At 55.4% G+C, this 23,923-nt stretch overlaps 3 protein-coding genes across 3 annotated transcripts in view; all 3 read right to left on the reverse strand.

Moving 5' to 3' along the window:
• Positions 1-60: 60 nt before the first annotated feature.
• Positions 61-6,179, reverse strand: RPS26 (ribosomal protein S26). Its single transcript, XM_059871872.1, has 4 exons — positions 6,019-6,179; positions 3,947-4,124; positions 1,400-1,530; positions 61-164 (listed from the first exon to the last, which is right to left on the reverse strand). Exons 1-4 carry the CDS (start codon positions 6,019-6,021, stop codon positions 129-131), a joined length of 348 nt encoding a protein of 115 aa, XP_059727855.1. The 5' UTR covers positions 6,022-6,179; the 3' UTR covers positions 61-128.
• A 4,332-nt stretch (positions 6,180-10,511) lies between these two features.
• On the reverse strand, positions 10,512-13,655 carry LOC132340750 (formin-2-like). Its single transcript, XM_059871816.1, has 2 exons — positions 13,231-13,655; positions 10,512-13,164 (listed from the first exon to the last, which is right to left on the reverse strand). Exon 2 carries the CDS (start codon positions 12,465-12,467, stop codon positions 11,499-11,501), a length of 969 nt encoding a protein of 322 aa, XP_059727799.1. The 5' UTR covers positions 12,468-13,164; positions 13,231-13,655; the 3' UTR covers positions 10,512-11,498.
• Positions 13,656-13,810: 155 nt separating this feature from the next.
• The window catches only part of IKZF4 (IKAROS family zinc finger 4), a 57,271-nt gene continuing 47,158 nt past the window's right edge, over positions 13,811-23,923 (reverse strand). The window contains exon 7 of the mRNA XM_059871817.1: positions 13,811-16,302. Coding sequence (XP_059727800.1) covers positions 15,605-16,302 — 698 coding nt within the window. The 3' untranslated portion in view covers positions 13,811-15,604. The remainder of the gene's footprint in view (positions 16,303-23,923) is intronic.

Here is a 23,923-nt window from a genome sequence, read left to right on the forward strand (position 1 = left end):
CCTAAACCCCCCCAACCCCCCTCAGGACCCCCCAAACCCCCCCAAAAGGACGGAGCCAGCTCGGGGCAGATCCTTTATTGACTCTGGGGGTCTCTGCTCTGGGGGTCCCGCACGGGGCCGGGGTCTCCTCACATGGGCTTGGGGGGGGGCCGGGGGGCTGCTCCCTGCAGAGAGAACCCAAAGTTAGGGGGGGCTGAGGGGGGCACAGAGATCTGAGACCCCCCCCAAGGCCTTCCAGGACCCCCTGGAACCTCCCCAAAACCGGGTGGGACCCCCCAGGACCCCTCTGATCCCCCCAGGACCCCCCCCAGACGCCCCCTGGGAGCCCCCAGACCTCCCAAGGAACCTTTAGGACCCCCCAGACCCCCCTGGGACCCCTCCCAGGCCCCTGAGGGGCTCCCCCAGACCCCTCCAGGACCCTCCCAAACACCCCTGGGACCCCCCAAACCCCTCGAGGATTCCCCAAAATGCCACCCGGACCCCCCCAGACCCCTTGGGGACCCCCCAAACTCCTCCAGGCCCCCCCAGACTCATGGCAGGGCACAAGTGGGGCAGGGGGGGTGTGGTATGGAATCCCCCAGACCCTTCCAGGAACCCCCAAACAGCTCTGAGACCCCTTGGGGATCCCCCAAACCCTTCAGGGACCCCCCCCAATTCCTCGGGGACTCCCCCAGACTCACAGCAGGGCGGAGGGGTGCAGTCTGGAACCCCCCGCAGACCCCTCCTAAACACCCCTGAGACCCCCCCAAACCCCTCAGGGATCCCCCAAACCCTTCGAGGACCCCCCCCAAAAAGCCCTAGGACCCTTCCAGACCCCTTCTAAACACCCTTGGGACCCCCCAAACCCTTCAGGGACCCCCCCAGACTCACAGTGGGGAGGGGGCGTGTGGTCTGGAACCCCCCCAGAGCCCCCAAACCCTTCAGGGACCCCCCAAAGCCCCCCCAGACTCACGGGGGGGGGGGGGGGAGGTGTGTGTGTGTGTGTGTGGTCCTTGCAGGATCCTTCCAGGGATCTCCCCCCCCGTAACCCCCTGAGGACCCCAAACAGCCCTGGGACCCTCCCCAAACACCCCTGAGACCCCCCAGACCCCTTGGGGACTCCCCCAAAACCCTCGGGGACCCCCCAGACTCACGGCGGGGCAGATGCGGGGTGGGGGCGTGCGGTCTGGAACCCCTTCAGACCCCTCCCAAACACCCCTGAGACCCCCCAAACCCCTCAGGGACCCCCCCCCAAAACCCTTCAGGGAGCCCCCAGACTCACAGCGGGGCGGGGGCGTGCGGTCTGGAACCCCCCCAGACCCCTCCTAAACACCCCTGAGACCCCCCCAGACCCCTCGGGGGACCCCCCCAAACCCCTCGGGGACCCCCCCAGCCCCCTCGGGGACGCCCCCAGACTCACGGCGGGGCGGAAGCGGGGCGGGGGCGTGCGGTCCTTGCGGGCCTCGCGGGAGCGGTTCCGAACCACCTTGCTGTGGATGGCGCAGCTGACGCAGTAATGCAGCTTCACGTACAGCTTGGGCAGCACGTAGGCTGGGAGGGGGGAAACGGGGGTCAGGGACCCCAAAACACATCCAGGGAACCCAGAAACCCCAAAAACCACACCCAGGGACCCCAAAAACCACACCCAGGGACCCCCAAACCAGCCCCAGGGCAGCAATGCAGCTTCACGTACAGCTTGGGCAGCACGTAGGCTGGGAGGGGGGAAACGGGGGTCAGGGACCCCAAAACACATCCAGGGAGCCCAAAACCACACCCAGGGATCCCAAAAACCCCAAAAACCACACCCAGGGACCCCAAAAACCACACCCAGGGACCCCCAAACCAGCCCCAGGGCAGCAATGCAGCTTCACATACAGCCTGGGCAGCACGTAGGCTGGGAGGGGGGAATTGGGGGTCAGGGACCCCAAAACACATCCAGGGACCCCAAAACCACATCCAGGGACCCCAAAAAGACACCCAGGGACCCCAGAAACCCCAAAAACTCCACCCAGAAACACCAAAACCAGCCCCCAAACCAGCCCCAGGGCAGCAATGCAGCTTCACGTACAGCCTGGGCAGCACGTAGGCTGGGAGGGGGGAAACGGGGGTCAGGGACCCCAAAAACACACCCAGGGACCCCAAAAACACACCCAGGGACCCCAAAAACACACCCAGGGACCCCAAAAACCCCCAAAACCACACCCAGGGACCCCCAAACCAGCCCCAGGGCAGCAATGCAGCTTCACGTACAGCTTGGGCAGCACGTAGGCTGGGAGAGGGGAAACGGGGGTCAGGGACCCCAAAACACATCCAGGGAACCCAAAAACCCCAAAAACCACACCCAGGGACCCCAAAAACCACACCCAGGGACCCCAAAAACTCCACCCAGGGACCCCCAAACCAGCCCCAGGGCAGCAATGCAGCTTCACGTACAGCTTGGGCAGCACGTAGGCTGGGAGGGGGGAAACGGGGGTCAGGGACCCCAAAACACACCCAGGGACCCCAAAAACACACCCAGGGACCCCAAAAACCCCCCAAACCACACCCAGGGGCCCCCAAACCAGCCCAGGGCAGCAATGCAGCTTCACGTACAGCTTGGGCAGCACGTAGGCTGGGAGGGGGGAAACGGGGGTCAGGGACCCCAAAACACATCCAGGGAACCCAAAACCACACCCAGGGACCCCAGAAACCCCAAAAACCCCACCCAAGGGCCCCCAAACCAGCCCCAGGGCAGCAATGCAGCTTCACGTACAGTCTGGGCAGCACGTAGGCTGGGAGGGGGGAAAGGGGGTCAGGGACCCCAAAAACACTTCCAGGGACCCCAGAAACCCCAAAAATCACACTAGGGGAACCCAAAAACCCCCAAAACCAAACCCAGGGACCCCAAAAACCCCAAAAACCACACCCTGGGACCCCAAAACCACACCCAGGGACCCCAAAAACGAAAGCCAGGGACCCCAAAAAACACATCCAGGGACCTCAAAAATCAAACCCAGGGACCCCAAAAATTCTAAAAAACACACCCAGGGACCCTAAAAACCCCAAAAAACACACCCAGGGACCCCAAAATCACACCCAGGGACCCCAAAATCACACCCAGGGACCCCCAAAGCAGCCCCAGGGCAGCAATGCAGGGGTGGGCAAGGGGGACAATGGGGCTGTTTTGGGGTGACAAGGTGAGCAGGGTCTGATCTTTTGGGGTGACAGAGGGGCTATTTTGGGGTGACAGAGGGGCTATTTTGGGGGCAAACCAGGAGCTATTTTAGGGTGACAGAGGGACTATTTTGGGGGCAAACCAGGAGCTATTTTAGGGGGAAAACGGGGCTATTTTAGAAGGGACAAGAACAATTTTTTGGGGTGAGCAAGGGACGATTTCTGAAATGATAAAAGAAATCTTCTCAGGGCTGACCAAGAGCTGGTTTTGGGGGTGACAGAGTCACTGCTCTGGGGGGACAATGGAGCTGCTTTGCAAGGGACAAGAACAACTTTTTGGGGTGAGCAGACTGCAATATTTGGGGTGACAAAGGGACGATTTCTGAAATGACAAAAGAAATCTTTTCAAGGCTGACCAGGGTTTGATTTTGGGGGTGACAGAGGAGCTATTTTGGGGTGACAGAAGCGCTACTTGGGGGGCAAAATGGGAGCTATTTTAGGGGGAAAACGGGGCTATTTTAGAAGGGACAGGAACAACTTTTTGGGGTGAGCAGACTGCAATATTTGGGGTGACAAAGGGACGATTTCTGAAATGACCAAAGAAATCTTTTCAAGGCTGACCAGGGATTGATTTTGGGGGTGACAGAGGAGGTGTTTTGGGGTAATAGAGGAGCTGCTTTGCAAGGGACAAGAACATTTTTTTGGGGGGAGCAGACTGCAATATTTGGGGTGACAAAGGGACGATTTCTGAGGTGACCACAGCGCTCCCTTCAGGGCTGGTTCTGGGGTTCCAAGGCCTGCAGGCCACACTCACAGTCGAAGACGCTGGCCTCGGAGATGTCCCTGACAGCAGCAGCCTCCACGATGTTCCTGATGACGAATTTCTTGATGGCCTTGTCCTTGGGCACGCAGCGGGCGCAGTTGGTGCAGCGGATGGGCTGCACGTGCCCGCGGCCCTTCTTGGCACGCCCGTTGTTCCTCCTCTTCTTGGTCTGCGTGGGGAGGGGGGATTAACGCCAGGGAACCCAGGATCAACCCCAGGGAGATTGGGATCAACCCCAGGGAGATCGGGATTAACCCCAGGATCAACCCCAGGGAGATGGGGATCAACCCCAGGGAACCCAGGATCAACCCCAGGGAGATGGGGATCAACCCCAGGGAGATCGGGATCAACCCCAGGGAACCCAGGATCAACCCCAGGGAGATGGGGATCAACCCCAGGGAGATCGGGATCAACCCCAGGGAGATCGGGATCAACCCCAGGGAGATCGGGATCAACCCCAGGGAGATCGGGATCAACCCCAGGATCAGCCCAGGGAGATCGGGATCAACCCCAGGGAACCCAGGATCAACCCCAGGGAACCCAGGATCAACCCCAGGGAGATCGGGATCAACCCCAGGGAACCCGGGATCAACCCCAGGGAACCCGGGATCAACCCCAGGGAACCCAGGATCAACCCCAGGGAGATCGGGATCAACCCCAGGGAACCTGGGATCAACCCCAGGGAGATCGGGATCAACCCCAGGGAGATCAGGATCAACCCCAGGGAGATCAGGATCAACCCCAGGGAGATGGGGATCAACCCCAGGGAGATGGGGATCAACCCCAGGGAGATGGGGATCAACCCCAGGGAGATCGGGATCAACCCCAGGGAGATGGGGATCAACCCCAGGGAGATCGGGATCAACCCCAGGATCAACCCCAGGGAGATCGGGATCAACCCCAGGATCAAATCCAGAAAGGCCAGGACTGAGACTAGGATCAATCCCAGGACTGAGCCAGGGATTGAGCCCAGGATCAGCCCAGGGAGATCAGGATTAACCCCAGAGAAGCCAGGATCAACCCCAGAGACCAGGATTGAGCCGAGGGAGATCAGGATCAAGCCCAGAGAGGCCAGGATTGAAGACAGGATCAACCCCAGGGAGGCCAGGATCAACTCCAGGACTGAGCTCAGGATGGAGCCAGGGACTGAGCCCAGGATCAGCCACAGAGATCAGGATCAACCCCAGAAAGGCCAGGATCAACTCCAGGATTGAGCCCAGGATCAACTCCAGAGAGCCCCAGGATCAGCTCCAGAGAGCCCCAGGATCGAGCTCAGGACTGAGCCCAGGATGAACCCCAAAGGAGCCCAGGATCAGCCCCAAAGGAGCCCAGGACCGAGCCCAGGATCAATCCCAGGGAAACCAGGATCAATTTTAGGATCAACCCCAGGGAGCCCAGGATCAAACCCAGAACTGAGCCCACAGAGCCCAGGATTAACCCCAGAGACGCTCTGGGATGCCCCATTCAGAGCCGCCCCCAGCCCCATAAAAACCCTAAAGAACCCAAGGGTCCCCTCCGCGACCCCCCAGCCCCATAGAAACCCCACAGACCCCCCCGGATCAGCCCTGTCAGAGCCGCCCCCAGCCCCATAAAAACCCCACAGACCCCCCCGGATCAGCCCTGCCAGAGCGGCCCCCAGCCCCATAAAAACCCCACAGACCCCCCCGGATCAGCCCTGCCAGAGCGGCCCCCAGCCCCATAAAAACCCCACAGACCCCCCCGGATCAGCCCTGCCAGAGCGGCCCCCCGTCCTATAAAAACCCCAGAGAACCCGAAGGTTCCATCCACAACCCCACATCCCTCTCTGATCTCCCCCAAATCCCCCCCAGAAAGCCCCCTCAGCACCCCCAGCCCCACCCGAACCCCATTTTCATCTCCGATCGCCCCCCCCAAACCCCTCCGGGCCCCTCCCACGCCCCCCGGCCGCTCCCGCAGCCCCTCCAAAGGGCCCCTTTGAGCCCCCCCGTGCCCCATACGGGCCCCGCGTCCCTTTCCGAGCCCCTTCGAGCCCCTCCGCGCCCCTTTCCGAGCCCCCCGGGCCCTCCCGGCCACGCCGCGCTCACCATGGCGGCTCTGAGGAAGAACCGGAAGAGGCACGGCCGCAGCACCGCCGCGCTTATATCCGTCCGCAGCCTCCGCCAGGAAGAGCCGCCGCCGCCGCTCCGGTCCTTGCGGGGACACCCGAGGAGGGCTCGCAGAGGCTCCGTCCGAGCCACCGGGACGGGCGGGATGGGCGGAGAGCGGCGGGAGTTTGGGGGGAATTAACGGGAGTAGAAATGGAGTAGGAACTAATTTTACTGCGGTGGGCGGAGGGATCCGCGCCGAGCACGCGGTGAAAAATCTCCCGCGCGCCGCGTGTGACGTCACCCGCAATGCGCGCGCCCCGGGGGATGCTGGGAAATGTAGTCCGGAAAAGGAGGAAGGTCCCCTGCCATCCATGGCGGACCCCAGTGCCGTGGGGGTGTCCCCAACCCCGGGTGTCCCCAAAGTCCTGTGTCCCCTCTTGGGTGTCCCCAGTGTCCTGTGTCCCCCAAAACCCCAGAAGGAAACCCCCAATGTGCTTTGCCCCCCATTTCTGGGTGTCCCCCGTGCCCCCCTGTCTCTCTCTGGATGTCCCCAAAGTCCTTTGTCCCAATTTTTGGGTGTCCCCTGTCCCTCCTGGGTGTCCCAAATGTCCTTTGTCCCTATTTCTGGATGTCCCCAGTGTCCCCTGTCCCTACGTGGGTGTCCCCAGTGTCCCCCATCCCCATTTCTGTGTCCCCAATATCCCCCCCAGGTATCCCCAATGTCCTTTATCCCCACCTGGATGTCCCCAATGTCCTCTGTCCCCATTTCTGGATGTCCTCAATGTCCTTTCCCCCATTTCTGGATGTCCCCTGTCCCCATTTCTGGATGTCCCCAATGTCCCCTGTCCCCATTTCTGAGTGTGTCCACAGTGTCCCCTGTCCCTCGTGGATGTCCCCAGCATCCTTTATCCCCATTTCTGTGTCCCCAGTGTGCCCTGTCCTTCCTAGATGTCCCCAATGTCCCCAGTCCCCATTTCTGGATGTCCCCAGTGTCCCCGTCCCCATTTCGGTGTCCCCAGTGACCCCTGTCCCCATTTCTGGATGTCCCCAGTGTCCCCAGTGTCCCCTGTCTCCATTTCTGTGTCCTTTGTCCCCTCCTGGACCTCCCCAGTGTGCCCCATCCCCATTTCTGGGTGTCCCCAGTGTCCCCTGTCCCTCCTGGATGTCCCCAGTGTCCCCAGTCCCCATTTCTGTGTGTCCCCAATGTCCCCTGTCCCCATTTCTGTGTCCCCCCCAGGTATCCCCAATGTCCTTTATCCCCTCCTGGATGTCCCCAATGTCCTTTCTCCCCATTTCTGGGTGTCCCCAGTCCTTCCTGGGTGTCCCCCCTGTCCCCAGTCCCTCCTGGGTGTGTCCCCAGTGTCCCCTGTCCCTCCTGGATGTCCCCAATGTCCTTTCTCCCCATTTCTGGGTGTCCCCAGTCTCCATTTCTGTGTCCCCAATGTCCCCTGTCCCCATTCCTGTGTCCCCCCCAGGTATTCCCAATGTCCTTTATCCCCTCCTGGATGTCCCCAGTGTCCCCTGTCCCTCCTGGACGTCCCCAGTGTGCCCCATCCCCATTTCTGGGTGTCCCCAGTGTCCCCTGTCCCCATCTCTGGGTGTCCCCAGTGTCCCCTGTCCCTCCTGGGTGTGTCCCCAGTGTCCCCTGTCCCTCCTGGATGTCCCCAGTGTCCTTTGTCCCCATTTCTGGATGTCCCCAGTCCCCATTTCTGGGTGTCCCCAATGTCCCCTGTCCCCATTTCTGTGTCCCCCCCAGGTATCCCCAATGTCCTTTATCCCCTCCTGGATGTCCCCAATGTCCTTTCTCCCCATTTCTGGGTGTCCCCAGTGTCCCCAGTCCTTCCTGGGTGTCCCCCCAGTGTCCCCAGTCCCTCCTGGATGTCCCCAATGTCCTTTCTCCCCATTTATGGGTGTCCCCAGTCTCCATTTCTGTGTCCCCAATGTCCCCTGTCCCCATTCCTGTGTCCCCCCCAGGTATCCCCAATGTCCTTTATCCCCTCCTGGATGTCCCCAGTGTCCCCTGTCCCTCCTGGACCTCCCCAGTGTGCCCCATCCCCATTTCTGGGTGTCCCCAGTGTCCCCTGTCCCTCCTGGGTGTGTCCCCAGTGTCCCCTGTCCCCATTTCTGTGTCCTTTGTCCCCTCCTGGACCTCCCCAGTGTGCCCCATCCCCATTTCTGGGTGTCCCCAGTGTCCCCTGTCCCTCCTGGGTGTGTCCCCAGTGTCCCCTGTCCCTCCTGGATGTCCCCAGTGTCCCCAGTCTCCATTTCTGTGTGTCCCCAATGTCCCCTGTCCCCATTTCCATGTCCCCTCCAGGTATCCCCAATGTCCTTTATCCCCTCCTGGATGTCCCCAATGTCCCCTGTCCCCATTTCTGTGTGTCCCCAGTCCTTCCTGGGTGTGTCCCCAGAGTCCCCTGTCCCTCCTGGATGTCCCCAGTGTCCCCAGTCTCCATTGCTGTGTGTCCCCAATGTCCCCTATCCCCATTTCTGTGTCCCCCCGAGGTATCCCCAATGTCCTTTATCCCCTCCTGGATGTCCCCACTGTCCCCTGTCCCCATCTCTGGGTGTCCCCTGTCCCTCCTGGGTGTCCCCAGTGTCCTCTGTCCCCATTTCTGTGTCCCCAGTGTCCCCTGTCCCCATCTCTGGGTGTCCCCCCTGTCCCCTGTCCCTCCTGGGTGTCCCCAGTGTCCTTTCTCCCCATCTCTGGATGTCCCCAGTGCCCCCTGTCCCTCCTGGGTGTCCCCAGTGTCCTCTGTCCCCATTTCTGTGTCCCCCCCAGGTATTCCCAATGTCCTTTATCCCCTCCTGGATGTCCCCAGTGTCCCCTGTCCCCATCTCTGGATGTCCCCCCAGTGTCCCCAGTCCCTCCTGGGTGTCCCCAGTGTCCCCAAGGCAGCCCAGGGATGGGGGCACATTAAATTATTCCCGTTTATTTGGAAGCAGAGCCTCGGCCAGTACAGTACAAAACTTACAGTAGATCTCGTTAACAACAAATCATTAATTACAATATTTTACAGGTACAAAAGCTCCCGGGAAAAAGGGCAAAAAAACCAAAAAAAAGGGTCCAAAAGCGAGTCCAAAACCTCACCAAAAAGGGGAGAAAGGAACAAAAAGAATGAAAATCCAACGGGAAATTGTGAATTCGGGGGGAAATCGGGGGTATTGCACATCCTCGTTTGTTCTTCATCTGTCAGGTTTAAAAAATAGATATTTACAGGGATAAAGCCACCTGGAGGTCTTAGAAAATTCCTACAGTTTTGGGTCTGACACCGAAAAACGGGGGGGGGATGGGGGAAAAGGGAAATAGAATGGAAAAGGGGCGAAAAGAATGGAAAAAGGGGAAATAAAGTGGAAAAGGGGAGAGGAAAAGGGAAATAAAATGGAAAAGGAGGGAGAAAAAAGGGGAAATAAAATGGAGAAGGGGGGAGAAAAGGGGGGAAAAAGTGGAAAAAATGGAAATAAAATGGAGAAGGGGGAGAAAAAAGGGAAATAAAATGGAAAAGGGGGAGAAAAAAGGGAAATAAAGTGGAAAAGGGGGGGAAAATGGAAAAAAGGGAAATAAAGTGGAAAAGGGGGGAGAAAAAGGGGGGGAAAGTGGAAAAAAGGGAAATAAAATGGAAAAGGGGGAGAAAAAAGGGAAATAAAATGGAAAAGGAGGGGAGAAAAAGGGAAATAAAATGGAAAAGGGGGGAGAAAAAGGGGGGAAAAGTGGAAAAAATGGAAATAAAATGGAGAAGGGGGAGAAAAAAGGGAAATAAAATGGAAAAGGGGGGAGAAAAAAGGGAAATAAAATGGAGAAGGGGGAGAAAAAAGGGAAATAAAATGGAAAAGGGGGGGAAATGGAAAAAAGGGAAATAAAGTGGATAAGGGGGGGAAGAAATGGGGGAAAAGGGAAAAGGAGGAAAAAAGAATGGAAAAAAGGGAAATAAAATGAAAAGGGGAAAAAGAATGGGAAAAAGAGAAATAAAATGGAAAAGGGGGCAAAAAGGAGGGGGAAAAGAAGGGGGAAAAGGGGGAGAAAAAAGGGAAATAAAATGGAAAAGGGGGAAAATAATGGAAAAATGGAAATAAAATGGAGAAGGGGGAAGGGAAATAAAATGGAAAAGGGGAAAAAGAATGGAAAAAAGGGGAAATAAAATGGAAAAGGGGGGGAAAAAGAATGGGAAAAAAGGAAATAAAATGGAGAAGGGGAGAAAAAGGGGGAGGAAGAACAGAAAAGGGAAAAAGAAAATGGGAAAGGAGGAAAATGGGGAAAATTATCAAGGGGAAAAAATTGGAAAAGGAGGAAAAAAGAGGGGAAGAAAAGGGAAAAGGGGGGAAAATGGGGGGAAAGAATGGAAAAGAGGGAAAGAAAAGGAAAAGGGGAAAAAGAAAAGTGAGGAAAAAGGGAAAATAAGAGAAAGAAAATGGAAAAAAAGAAATGAAAAAGGAGGGAAAAGACCCCAACCCAACCAACCCCAGAGGGGCTGGGAAGGGCAGAGCTTTGATTTGGGTTCAAAACCCCCAGTTTGGGGTTCAGAGCCCCTTTTTGGGGTTCAGAGCCCCTTTTTTGGGGTTCAGAGTCCCAGTCTGGGGTTCCGAGCCCCTTTTTGGGGTTCAAACCCCAGGTTTTGGGTTCGAGAAAGCCCCAGATTGGGGTTCAGCCCCAGTTTGGGGTTCAGCCCCAGTTTGGGGTTCAGCCCAGTCTGGGGTTCAGCCCAGTTTGGGGTTCTGAGCCCCAGTTTGGGGTTCAGCCCAGATTGGGGTTCAGCCCAGTTTGGGGTTCAGCCCAGATTGGGGTTCAGCCCCAGATTGGGGTTCAGCCCAGTTTGGGGTTCAGCCCCAGTTTGGGGTTCAGCCCAGATTGGGGTACAGCCCCAGATTGGGGTTCAGCCCAGTTTGGGGTTCTGAGCCCCAGTTTGGGGTTCAGTCCCAGTTTGGGGTTCAGCCCAGTTTGGGGTTCAGCCCCAGTTTGGGGTTCAGCCCAGATTGGGGTTCAGCTCAGTTTGGGGTTCTGAGCCCCAGTTTGGGGTTCAGCCCAGTTTGGGGTTCAGCCCAGTTTGGGGTTCAGCCCAGTTTGGGGTTCTGAGCCCCAGTTTGGGGTTCAGCCCCAGATTGGGGTTCAGCCCCATATTGGGGTTCAGCCCCAGTTTGGGGTTCAGCCCAGATTGGGGTTCTGAGCCCCAGTTTGGGGTTCAGCCCAGTTTGGGGTTCAGCCCCAGTTTGGGGTTCAGCCCCAGTTTGGGGTTCTGAGCCCCAGTTTGGGGTTCAGCCCAGTTTGGGGTTCTGAGCCCCAGTTTGGGGTTCAGCCCCAGATTGGGGTTCTGAGCCCCAGTTTGGGGTTCAGCCCAGTTTGGGGTTCAGCCCAGTCTGGGGTTCAGCCCAGTTTGGGGTTCAGCCCCAGATTGGGGTTCAGCCCAGTTTGGGGTTCAGCCCAGATTGGGGTTCAGCCCAGTTTGGGGTTCAGCCCAGTTTGGGGTTCAGCCCCAGTTTGGGGTTCAGCCCAGTTTGGGGTTCTGAGCCCCTTTTTTGGGTTGGTTCCAGCGCTGGGGGAGGGGTGGGGGCACCCCCAAAAGGGGGGCTGGGAATGGGGGGGACCCCCTGAGCGCCGTGGGGGAGGGGAGGGGAGGGGAGAAGGGGGGGAAAAGTCCCCAAAAGTCCCCAAAGTGAGGGAGGGGCAGCGGGCGCTGCTGAGGTGCTCGTGGGTGTCCCCTGCTGGGGACAGCTTTGGTTTGGCCCCCGCCGCCACCGCGGGGGCGTTTTATGCGTCCTGGGCCGGGGGGACCCCAAATGGGGGAGTGGGGACCCCCAAATGGGGGAGTGGGGACCCCCAGAGTGGGGGGAGTGGGGTGGGGGGACCCCCAGAGCCGAGAGGAAATGGGCCTGGGGAGACCCCCAAAATGGGGGAGTGGGGACTCCCAGAGTGGGGACCCCCAAATGGAGGAGTGGAGACCCCCAGAGTGGGGGGAGTGGGGTGGGGGGACCCCCAGAGCCGAGGGGAAATGGGGCTGGGGGAACCCCCAAAATGGGGGGAGTGGGGACCCCCGAAGTGGGGGGAATGGGGTGGGGGGACCCCCAGAGCCGAGGGGAAATGGGCCTGGGGAGACTCCCAAAATGGGGGAGTGGGGACTCCCAGAGTGGGGACCCCCAAATGGAGGAGTGGAGACCCCCAGAGTGGGGGGAGTGGGGTGGGGGACCCCCAAAGTGGGGGGAGTGGGGTGGAGGGACCCCCAGAGCTGAGGGGAAATGGGGCTGGGATGGGGGTCCGACAGCTGAGGGGAAATGGGGGGTGGGGGAACCCCAAAAATGGGGGGAGTGGGGTGGGGGGGACCCCCAGAACCGAGGGGAAATGGGGCTGGGGGGGGACCCCAAAACTGAGGGGAATGGGATAGGGGGGGTCCCCTGAAGCTGAGGGGAAATGGGGCTGGGGTCTCCAAGGGTAGGGAGGTGCTGTTGGAGGTTCCCATGGGTGGGATGGGGGTCCCCAGAGCTGAGGGGAGGGGGCCTGGGGGTCATCATGGGTGGGGATCCCCCAACTCTGAGGTGTTGGGGGTCCCCACGGGTGGGGGTCCCCCAGCTCTGAGGGGATGGGGGTCCCCCAGCTCTGAGGGGATGGGGGTCCCCATGGGCTGGGGTCCCCAGATTTGAGGGGTTGGGGTCCCCATGGGTGGGGGGCTGGGTTTGGGGATCCCCATGGGTTGGGGTCCTCCAGCTTTGAGGGGTTGGGGTCCCCAGATCTGAGGGGTTGGGGTCCCCCAGGCTCTGAGGGGCTGGGGTCCCCACGGGCTGGGGTTGGGGTCCCCCAGATCTGAAGGGTTGGGGTCCCCCAGGCTCTGAGGGGTTGGGGTCCCCCAGATCTGAAGGGTTGGGGTCCCCCAGATCTGAGGGGTTGGGGTCCCCATGGGCTGAGATTGGGGTCCCCCAGGCTCTGAGGGGTTGGGGTCCCCACAGGCTGGGGTTGGGGTGCCCCAGATCTGAGGGGTTGGGGTCCCCCAGGCTCTGAGGGGTTGGGGTCCCCACGGGCTGGGGTTGGGGTCCCCCAGGCTCTGAAGGGTTGGGGTCCCCCAGATCTGAGGGGTTGGGGTCCCCACGGGCTGGGGTTGGGGTCCCCCAGATCTGAGGGGTTGGGGTCCCCCAGGCTCTGAGGGGTTGGGGTCCCCCAGGCTCTGAGGGGTTGGGGGTCCCCCAGGCTCTGAGGGGTTGGGGTCCCCACGGGCTGGGGTCCCCCACGTCTGAGGGGTTGGGGTCCCCCAGGCTCTGAGGGGCTGGGGTCCCCACAGGCTGGGGTTGGGGTCCCCCAAGCTGCTCCCCCTTTGTCAAACCCCAAACCTGGGGGATCCCCGACCTGGGGGTCCCACCCTGGCCCTGCCCAGGACCCTCACCCTTCATTTTAGGGGACCCCCAGTGGGGTCAGGACTGGGGGGGCTCCGGGAACGGCTCCGGGGGGGTTTGGGGAAGGATTTGGGGAGGGCTTTGGGGGTCCCCACGTCCCATTTCGGGGTTCCCCGGTTAAAGCTGGGGACGGGGCAGCTCCCCCCGGGCTGGGGGGGTCAGGCTGGGTTTTGGGGGGTCCCCGGGGGGGTTTAGCACCGAATCTTGAGGTTCCTTTAGCCCGGGAACGAGGCCGGGCAGTGCCGGGAGCCGGCGGGAGCAGGGCAAGGGGGGGAACAGTCTCCAAAATTCAAGTGAGACCTTTTTTTGTCTTTTTTTTTTTTTTTTTTTGGGTGAAAAACCCCAAGAATTATCAAAAGAGCAACTCAAAAGCTTAATAAATAACGAGGAAGAAGGGAAAAAAAAAGCACAAAAAAAGTCTTTTCCTATTCAATATTTAAATAACTTCGTTTATAAAAAGGATTTAGGGCTCCCCCTGGGCGGGGCCAGTTGGGTTTTTGGGGTGGGTTTCTGGTTTTTGGGGTTTTTTTTTTTTGTTAAATACTTTTTTGTTTTGGTTTTTTTTCCTGTTTTTTTTATAGCCAAAGTCAGTGCAAAGGAGTATAAAAGAAAAAAAAAATAAAATAAGAACAACACAACCCAACAGTTCCATGCCCTAAGGATGGGAGAGGGAAAATTGGGGATAAAAAGGGGAATTTGAGGCAGGGAAGATTTTTTTTTTTTTCCAACCTCACATTTTGTGTTTGGGAGGGGAAAATCTGGGTGAAATCAGGAAATTGGAGAAAAGAAGGGGGAGATTTTCCACCTCGTATCTTGTGCTCACCACAGATAATTTAGGAGGGGAAACTTGGGATGAAATCAGGAAATTGGAGGCAGGAAGGGAGGATTTTTCCCAGCTCACATTTTGTGTTTCCCCAGCACGATTTAGGAGAGGAAAATTGGGATGAAATCAGGAAACTGGAGGAAGGAAAGGGAGTTTTTCCACTTCGTATCTTGTGCTCACCACGCACCATGTGGGAGGGGAAATGAGAGGAGAAAATCGAGGGAAAAAAAAGGGGAATTTGAGGCTGGGGGAGGGGATTTTCCCAGCTCACATTCTGTGGTTCCCGAGCACGATGTAGGAGAGGAAAATTGGAATTAAATCGGGGTGAAATCAGGAAATTGGAGGCAGGAAAGGGGGAGTTTTTCCCACCTCACATTTTGTGTTTCCCGAGCACGATGTAGGAGAGGAAAACTGGGATGAAATCGGGGTGAAATCAGGAAATTGGAGGCAGGAAGGGGGGGATTTTCCCACCTCACATTTTGTGTTTCCCAAGCATGAATGGAGGGGAAAATCGGGGTGAAATCAGGATGAAATCAGGAGATTGGAGGCAGGAAAGGGGGAGTTTTTCCCACCTCATATCTTGTGTTTCCCAAGCACGATGTAGGAGGGGAAAATCGGGATGAAATCGGGGTGAAACCAGGAAATTGGAGGCAGAAAAGGGGGCGATTTTCCCACCTCACATTTTGTGTTTCCCGAGCACGAATGGAGGGGAAAATCGGAGTGAAATCAGGAGATTGGAGGCAGGAAAGGGGGAGTTTTTCCCACCTTGTATCTTGTGTTTCCGAGCACGATGTAGGAGGGGAAAATCGGGGTGAAATCAGGAAATTGGAGACAGGAAAGGGGAAGTTTTTCCCAGCTCACATTTTGTGTTTCCCAAGCACGATGTAGGAGAGGAAAACTGGGATGAAATCAGGACGAAACCAGGAAATTTGAGGCAGGAAAGGGGGAGTTTTTCCCACCTCGTATCTTGTGTTTCCCAAGCACGAATGGAGGGGAAAATCAGGGTGAAATCAGGGTGAAATCGGGATGAAATCAGGAGATTGGAGGCAGGAAGGGGGGGATTTTCCCACCTCGTATCTTGTGTTTCCCAAGCACAATGTAGGAGGGGAAAATCGGGGTGAAATCGGGATGAAATCGGGGTGAAATCAGGAAATTTGAGGCAGGAAGGGGAAGTTTTTCCCACCTCACATCTTGTGTTTCCCGAGCACAATGTAGGAGGGGAATATCGGGGTGAAATCGGGATGAAATCAGGAAATTGGAGGCAGGAAAGGGCGGATTTTCCCACCTCGTATCTTGTGTTTCCCGAGCACAATGTAGGAGGGGAATATCGGGGTGAAATTGGGGTGAAATCAGGAAATTTGAGGCAGGAAAAGGGGAGTTTTTCCCACCTCATATCTTGTGCTCCCCACGCACGATGTGCGAGGAGAACTCGTAGCGGTCCTGGCTGCGGTAGCCGCAGATGTTGCACTCGAAAGGGTCCCTGAAGCCGTGGCAGCCCATGTGGATGGTGAACATGACGTGGTCCAGGAAGAGCACGCGGCAGTGCTCGCAGCAGAAGGCCCGCAGCTGCTCGCCCTCCTCGTTGAGCACACGCAGGGACTCCTTGGGGAAGCAGCGCGCCGCTCCGTCCGGCTCCTCCTTGGGCTCCTCCTTGGCGTAGGCGGGGCTGTGCCGGCTGCTGCCGCCGCCCGCCCGCTCCTCCTGGATGCTCTCGGTGTCCGTGGAGTCCTGGCAGCCGTTGGACGGCGATCCCCCGCCATCGCCGCCGCCGCCGCGGCTGCGGAAGATCACCGGGATGCCCTCGGCGCCGTCCTCGGAGGAGTCGCGGCCCCGCGGCAGCTCGAGGCGGGCGGGCAGCGCCTGGATCTGGGTGTACACGGAGCTGATGACCGGCGTGACCTCGGTGATGCAGTTGGTGGCCAGGCGGAGCGGGCGCAGAGGGTCCCCGGCGCCCAGCAGGGACAGCGGGCCGGCGTAGGGCGGCTCCAGGGCGTGCCCGCGGGACGGAACCACCTCCACGTCCTTGTCGAAGCCGGGGCTGACATCGAAGGGCAGCTCCGAGAGGGCGAAGCGCATCTGCTTCTCACCTGGCAGGGGAGAGGGGACAGCCCGGAGTCAGAGAGAGCGACTGGGGACACCCCGGAGTCACAGAGAGGGAGAGGGGACACCCCGGAGTCACAGAGAGCGAGTGGGGACACCCCGGAATCAGAGAGAGAGAGGGGACACCCCGGAGTCAGAGAGAGGGAGTGGGGACACCCTGGAGTCAGAGAGAGGGAGAGGGGACACCCCGGAGTCAGAGAGAGCGAGTGGGGACACCCCGGAGTCAGAGAGAGGGAGTGGGGACACCCAGGAATCACAGAGAGGGAGTGGGGACACCTCAAAGTCAGAGAGAGGGAGTGGGGACACCCCGGAGTCACAGAGAGGGAGAGGGGACACCCCAGAATCAGAGAGAGCGAGTGGGGACACCCCAAAGTCAGAGAGAGGGAGTGGGGACACCCCGGAGTCAGAGAGGGAGTGGGGACACCCCGGAGTCAGAGAGAGAGTGGGGACACCTCGGAATCAGAGAGGGAGTGGGGACACCCCGGAGTCAGAGAGAGCAAGTGGGGACAGCCCGGAGTCAGAGAGAGGGAGTGGGGACAGCCCGGAGTCAGAGAGAGCGACTGGGGACACCCCGGAGTCAGAGAGAGGGTGTGGGGACACCCCAAAGTCAGAGAGAGGGAGTGGGGACAGCCCGGAGTCAGAGAGAGGGAGAGGGGACACCCCGGAATAGAGAGAGGGAGTGGGGACAGCCCGGAATCAGAGAGAGGGAGTGGGGACAGCCCGGAATCAGAGAGAGGGAGTGGGGACAGCCCGGAGTCACAGAGAGGGAGAGGGGACAGCCCGGAGTCAGAGAGAGCGACTGGGGACACCCCGGAGTCACAGAGAGGGAGTGGGGACAGCCCGGAGTCAGAGAGAGGGAGTGGGGACACCCCGGAGTCAGAGAGGAGTTGGGGACACCCCGGAGTCAGAGAGAGGGACAGGGGACACCCCGGAGTCAGAGAGAGGGAGTGGGGACACCCCGGAGTCAGAGAGGGAGTGGGGACACCCTGGAGTCAGAGAGGAGTTGGGGACACCCCGGAGTCAGAGAGAGGGAGAGGGGACACCCCGGAGTCAGAGAGAGGGAGTGGGGACACCCCGGAGTCAGAGAGGGCGAGTGGGGACACCCCGGAGTCAGAGAGAGGGAGTGGGGACACCCCGGAGTCACAGAGAGGGAGTGGGGACAGCCCAGAATCAGAGAGGGCGAGTGGGGACACCCCAAAGTCAGAGAGGGAGTGGGGACACCCCAAAGTCAGAGAGGGAGTGGGGACACCCTCAGGGCACCCAAAAATCACCGAGAGGGGTTGGGGACACCCTAAAGTCAGAGAGAGGGGTTGGGGACACCCTCAGGGCACCCCAAAATCAGAGAGAGAATGGGGAAACCCCAAAAATCACTGAGAGGAGTCAGGATGGGATGGAAGCACCCCAAAATCAGAGAGGGACACCCTCAGGGCACCCCAAAATCCCAGAATCGGAGGAGGTTTTGTGCTTATTTGAGGCAGTTATTTATTAATTTGAGGGTTTTTGGTAATTTGAGGCCCATGTTGAGGCCTTTGTGTGTGGGGATTCCCTTTCCTGCCCCACATCTCCCATGGGGGAATTTTTCCAACTTTTTCAGCCTTTACCCCCAAATTTCTGGGGCTTGAAATGTTTCCTCTGGGTTTTTTGTTAATTTGGGGGGTTTTCTGGTTAATTTTGCTGATATTTTCTAATTTAAAGGGGTTTTCTTCAGTGTGAGGGGAAATTTCTTTAATTAAAGCTTTTTTTAAAAAATGAGCTGCTTTTCTCTTGATTTGAATTTATATTTTTCAATTTGAGCCTTTTTTTTTTGTTAATTTGAGAGGTCTTTCGTTAATTTGTAGGTATTTTTTCATTTAAGGGTTTTCTTTAATAGTATGAGGGGAAATTTCTTTAATTAAAGGCTTTAAAAAAATTATTTACTTTTCTTTTAATTAGAATTTATATTTTTCAATTTGAACAGGTTTTTTTTCTTAATGTGAGGCCTTTGTGTGGGACTTAAGGGGGTTTTTGCAACGTGAGGGGGAAATTTTTCAAATTAATTTTTTGTTGTTTTTTTAAAGAGATGCTTTGCTTTTAATTTGAATTTTATCTTTAAATTTGAGCCAGTTTTTGCTAATTTGAGATCCATTTTGAAGCCTTTGTGTGGGAATTCCCTTTCCCACCCGCTCTCCCCCTCACACCCGACCATCCCTGAGGCCGCCCCTCACCTCCCGCCAGGGGAATTTTTCCACTTTTTCCTCACACAGGAATTTCTGGAGCTTGGAGCATTTCCGCTTAAGTTTTGACTATGAGGATTTTTTTGGTTAATTCGCGGTTTTTTGTTTTCTGGTTTTTTTTTTTTTTAATCGTGTGAGGGAAAAAAATTTAAATTAATTTTTTCTTTTCTAAATGTGTTGATTTTCTTTGATTTTAAATTGATATTTTTCATTCCGAACCGTTTTTTTCTGATTTTGAAGCCTTTGTGTGGGGATTCCCCTTCCCGCACCGCTCCCCCCCACACCCGGCCATCCCTGAGGCCGCCCCTCACTTCCCGCCAGGGGAATTTTTCCATCATTTCCATCTTTTCCTTACCCACAAATTTTTGCGGCGTGGAGCGTTTCCTCTGGCTTTTTGTTGATTTAAGGACTTTTTTGGTTAATTTGCTGGTATTTTTTAATTTAAGGATTTTTTTTAAATGTGAGGGGAAATTTTTTTAATTGAAGGGTTTTTTTTAAAATGACTTGCTTCTCGTTTAATTTATATTTGTATTTTCCAATTTGAGCCGTTTATTTTTTTTAATTTGAAGCCTTTGTGTGGGGATTCCCCTTCCCGCGCCGCTCCCCCCCACACCCGGCCATCCCTGAGGCCGCCCCTCACTTCCCGCCAGGAGAATTTTTCCATCATTTCCATCTTTTCCTAAACCAAAAATTTCTGCGGCGTGGAGCATTTCCTGTGTGCTTTTGTTGATTTAAGGACTTTTTTCGTTAATTTGCTGGAATTTTTTAATTTAAGGGTCTTTTTTAAAATGTGAGGGAAAATTTTTTAAATTAAAGGGCTTTTTTTAAAATGACTTGTTTTTCCTTGAATTTGAATGTATATTTTTCAATTTGAGCAGCTTTTTGGTTAATTTGACGCCTTTGTGTGGGGATTCCCCTTCCCGAGCCGCTACCCCCACACCCGGCCATCCCTGAGGCCGCCCCTCACTTCCCGCCAGGAGAATTTTTCCATCATTTCCATCTTTTCCTAAACCAAAAATTTCTGCGGCGTGGAGCATTTCCTCTGGGTTTTTGTTGATTTGAGGATTTTTTTGGTTAATTTGCTGGTATTTTTAAATTTAAGGGTTTTTTTAAATGTGAGGGGAAATTTTTTTAATTGAAGGGTTTTTTTAAAAATGACTTGCTTCTCGTTTAATTTATATTTGTATTTTCCAATTTGAGCCGTTTATTTTTTTTAATTTGAAGCCTTTGTGTGGGGATTCCCCTTCCCGCGCTGCTCCCCCCCACACTCGGCCATCCCTGAGGCCGCCCCTCACTTCCCGCCAGGGGAATTTTTCCATCATTTCCATCTTTTCCTAAACCAAAAATTTCTGCGGCGTGGAGCATTTCCTCTGTGCTTTTGTTGATTTAAGGACTTTTTTGGTTAATTTGCTGGTATTTTTTAATTTAAGGATTTTTTAAAATGTGAGGGGAAATTTATTTAATGAAAGGGTTTTTTTTTAAAATTACTTGTTTTTCCTTGAATTTGAATTTGTATTTTTCAATTGGAGCAGCTTTTTCTGAATTTGAAGCCTTTGTGTGGGGATTCCCCTTCCCTCGCTGCTCCCCCCCACACCCGGCCATCCCTGAGGCCGCCCCTCACTTCCCGCCAGGAGAATTTTTCCATCATTTCCATCTTTTCCTAAATCAAAAATTCCTGCGGCGTGGAGCATTTCCTCTGGCTTTTTGTTGATTTAAGGACTTTTTTGGTTAATTTGCTGGTATTTTTAAATTTAAGGGTTTTTTAAAATGTGAGGGAAAATTTTTTAAATTAAAGGGCTTTTTTTAAAATGACTTGTTTTTCCTTGAATTTGAATTTGTATTTTTCAATTGGAGCAGCTTTTTGGTTAATTTGAAGCCTTTGTGTGGGGATTCCCTTCCCGCGCCGCTCCCCCCCCACACCCGGCCATCCCTGAGGCCGCCCCTCACTTCCCGCCAGGGAATTTTTCCATCATTTCCATCTTTTCCTTACCCACAAATTTCTGCGGCGTGGAGCGTTTCCTCTTGGTGAAGCTCCCTGCCAGGCGCTCGATGAAGGTGGGGCGCTCAGGGTGCAGCAACGCCTCGGGCACCATGTCCAGCTCCCGGATTTCCTCTCCTGCAGAACGCAAACAAAGGGAAAAAAAAAAAAAAAAAAAATCCCGGGATGAGCGGGGCGGGAGCTGCGGGCTGGGAGGGCCCCTGGGAGCGGCTGCCGGAGCCCGAGCTTACCCCGTGCGTGGTCCCCGCGGCGCCGGCAGCCGCTCCCGGATCCCTCCTGCTTCCAGCGGGGGCCCGCTCCTGCCGCGGTGAGGGGGGGAGAGGAGGCGGCTTCAGGCCTGCGAGCGTTCCGCCATGGCCCCGGGGAAAAGCGGCTGGGGATGGGGCCCGAGCTGGGGGATTGCGGTCGGGGATATTCACTGAGTTTAAAAATCCTGCTTGGGAATGGGCCCTGATGCTAAAAATCCGGGTTCGGAATGGCCCCTGAGCAGGGGGATTCCGGTCAGGGATGGTCACTGATCCCGGAAATCCTGCTCTGAAATGGCCTCTGTGCCGGGAATTCCGATCAGGAATGGGCACTGATCCTAAAAATCCTGCTCTGAAATGGCCTCTGTGCCGGGAATTCCGATCGGGAATGGGCCCTGATCCTAAAAATCCTGCTCTGAAATGGCCCCGATCCTAAAAATCCTGCTCTGGAATGACCCTTGGACTGGGGATTCCGATCGGGAATGGGCCCTGATCCTAAAAATCCTGATCTGGAATGGGCACTGATCCTAAAAATCCTGGTCTAAAACAGCCCCTAAGGCAGGGGATGCCAATCAGGAATGGTCCCTGATCCTAAAAATTCTGCTCTGAAATTGCCTCTGTGCCGGGAATTCCGATCGGGAATGGGCCCTGATCCTAAAAATTCTGCTCTGAAATGGCCCTGATCCTAAAAATCCTGCTCTGAAATGGCCTCTGGACTGGGAATTCCAGTCGGGAATGGCCCCTGATCCTAAAAATCCCGGTCTGGAATAGTCCCCGATCCTAAAAATCCTGGTCCAAAACAGCCCCTAAGGCAGGGGATGCCAATCAGGAATGGTCCCTGATCCTAAAAATTCTGTTCTGGAATGGCCCCTGTGCCGGGAATTCCAATTGGGAATGGGCACTGATCCTAAAAATTCTGCTCTGAAATGGCCCTGATCCTAAAAATCCTGCTCTGAAATGGCCTCTGGACTGGGAATTCCAGTCGGGAATGGCCCCTGATCCTAAAAATCCTGCTCTGAAATGGCCTCTGGACTGGGAATTCCAGTCGGGAATGGCCCCTGATCCTAAAAATCCTGGTCTGGAAAGGCCCCTGAGTTGGGGGATTCCAGTCAGGAATGGTCTCTGATCATAAAAATCCTGGTCTGGAATAGTCCCTGATCCTAAAAATCCTGGTCTAAAACAGCCCCTAAGGCAGGGGATGCCAATCAGGAATGGTCCCTGATCCTAAAAATTCTGTTCTGGAATGGCCCCTGTGCCGGGAATTCCGAATGGGAATGGGCCCTGATCCTAAAAATCCTGATCTGGAATGGCCCCTGGACTGGGAATTCCCGTCGGGAATGGGCCCTGATCCTAAAAATCCTGCTCTGGAATGACCCTTGGACTGGGGATTCCAGTCGGGAATGGGCCCTGATCCTAAAAATCCTGCTCTGGAATGACCCTTGGACTGGGGATTCCAGTCGGGAATGGGCCCCGATCCTAAAAATCCAGGTTGGAAATAGTCCCCGATCCTAAAAATCCTGGTCTAAAACAGCCCCTAAGGCAGGGGATGCCAATCAGGAATGGTCCCTGATCCTAAAAATCCCAAACAGGAATGGCTCCTGATCCTGGGAATCCCAGTTGGGAATGTTCCCAAAAAATCCCAATCAGGAATGGCCCCTGATCCTGGGGATCCCAATTTGGGATATTCCCAAAAATCCTGCTCTGAAATGAGCCCTAATCCTGGGAATCCCAATTGGGAATGTTCCCAAAAAATCCTGCTCTGAAATGGCTCCTGATCCTGGGGATCCCAATTTGGAATATTCCCAAAAATCCTGCTCTGAAATGGCCCCTGATCCTGGGGATCCCAATTTGGGATATTCCCAAAAATCCTGCTCTGAAATGAGCCCTAATCCTGGGAATCCCAATTGGGAATGGTCCCAAAAATCCTGCTCTGAAATGGCCCCTGATCCTGAATATCCCGGTGCTTCCAGGAGCTGGGAATGCCCCAATTTTGGCTTTTCCCAGGAAAATTCGGCCTCCCTGCAGCTCCTGAGCCTGGAAAAGGCTCTGGGAAGTTCTGGGAATGGGGTTTGGGCTCAGGGATTTGGGATCTGTGAATTCTTCAGGATTTCTTTTTCATTTCCCTGGGATTTTTCCGGGATTTTTCCAGGATTTCCAGACTCACCTGTGCGGAGTTGGAGTTTCCCTTTATCCGTGGATTTGAGATCCCATTCCCACCCCATTTCCTGTCCCTGAGAATTTGGGATTTTGGGGGGATTTTTCCAGGATTTTCCTGGGATTTTCCTTGGATTTCTCTGGGATTTTTCCGTGATTTTCCCCTGGGATTTTCCCAGGACTTTCCTGGGATTTTCCTTGGCTTTTTTGATTTCTCCGGGATTTCCCTGGGATTTTTTCATGATTTTTCCCTGGGATTTTCCAGTGATTTTTTTCTGGGATTTCCCCAGGACTTTTCCTCTAGAATTTTTGTGGGGTTTTTGTGGATTTTAAAGGATTTTTTCAGGATTTTCCTGGGATTTTCCTTGGCTTTTTCAATGATTTCTCAGAGATTTTCCTGGGATTCTCCCATGATTTTCCCCTGGGATTTTCCAGTGATTTTTTTCTGGGATTTCCCTGGGATCTTTCCAGGATTTTCCTAGGATTTTCCTTGGATTCTTCCATGATTTCTCCGGGATTTTTTCATGATTTCCCCCTGGGATTTTTCTGGGATTTCCCTGGGATCTTTCCAGGATTTTCCCAGGACTTTTCCATTATCTTCCTCTGGAATTTTTGTGGGATTTTAAAGGATTTATCCAGGATTTTCCTTGGATTTTCCTTGGATTCTTCCATGATTTCTTCGGGATTTTTCCATGATTTTCCCCTGGGATCTCCCTAGGATCCTTCCAGGACTTTCCTCTGGAATTTTTGTGGGGTTTTTGTGGGATTTTTTCAGGATTTTCCTTGGATTTTTCCATGATTTCTCTGGGATTTTTCCATGATTTCCCCTGGGATTTTTCTGGGATTTCCCTGGGATCTTTCCAGGATTTTCCCAGGACTTTCCCCTGGAATTTCTGTGGGATTTCTGTGGGATTTTAAAGGATTTTTCCAGGATTTTCCTGGGGTTTTCCTTGGATTCTTCCATGATTTCTTCAGGATTTTTCTGTGATTGTCCCCT

This window comes from Haemorhous mexicanus, chromosome 33 (assembly GCF_027477595.1).
Source record: "Haemorhous mexicanus isolate bHaeMex1 chromosome 33, bHaeMex1.pri, whole genome shotgun sequence".
Taxonomy (NCBI): domain Eukaryota; kingdom Metazoa; phylum Chordata; class Aves; order Passeriformes; family Fringillidae; genus Haemorhous; species Haemorhous mexicanus.

What these genes read in the sequence shown, in the direction of transcription:
- RPS26 (XM_059871872.1), bottom strand. An exon ending in CGAGGCCAGCGTCTTCGACT is followed by an intron (nt 1,531 to 3,946) that starts GTGAGTGTGGCC and finishes CCCCCCTCCCAG; the next exon opens with CCTACGTGCTGCCCAAGCTG. An exon ending in CGCCCCGCTTCCGCCCCGCC is followed by an intron (nt 165 to 1,399) that starts GTGAGTCTGGGG and finishes TTCTCTCTGCAG; the next exon opens with GGAGCAGCCCCCCGGCCCCC.
- LOC132340750 (XM_059871816.1), bottom strand. Translation starts at nt 12,467, where the DNA reads ATGGGAACCTCCAACAGCACCTCCCTACCCTTGGAGACCCCAGCCCCA.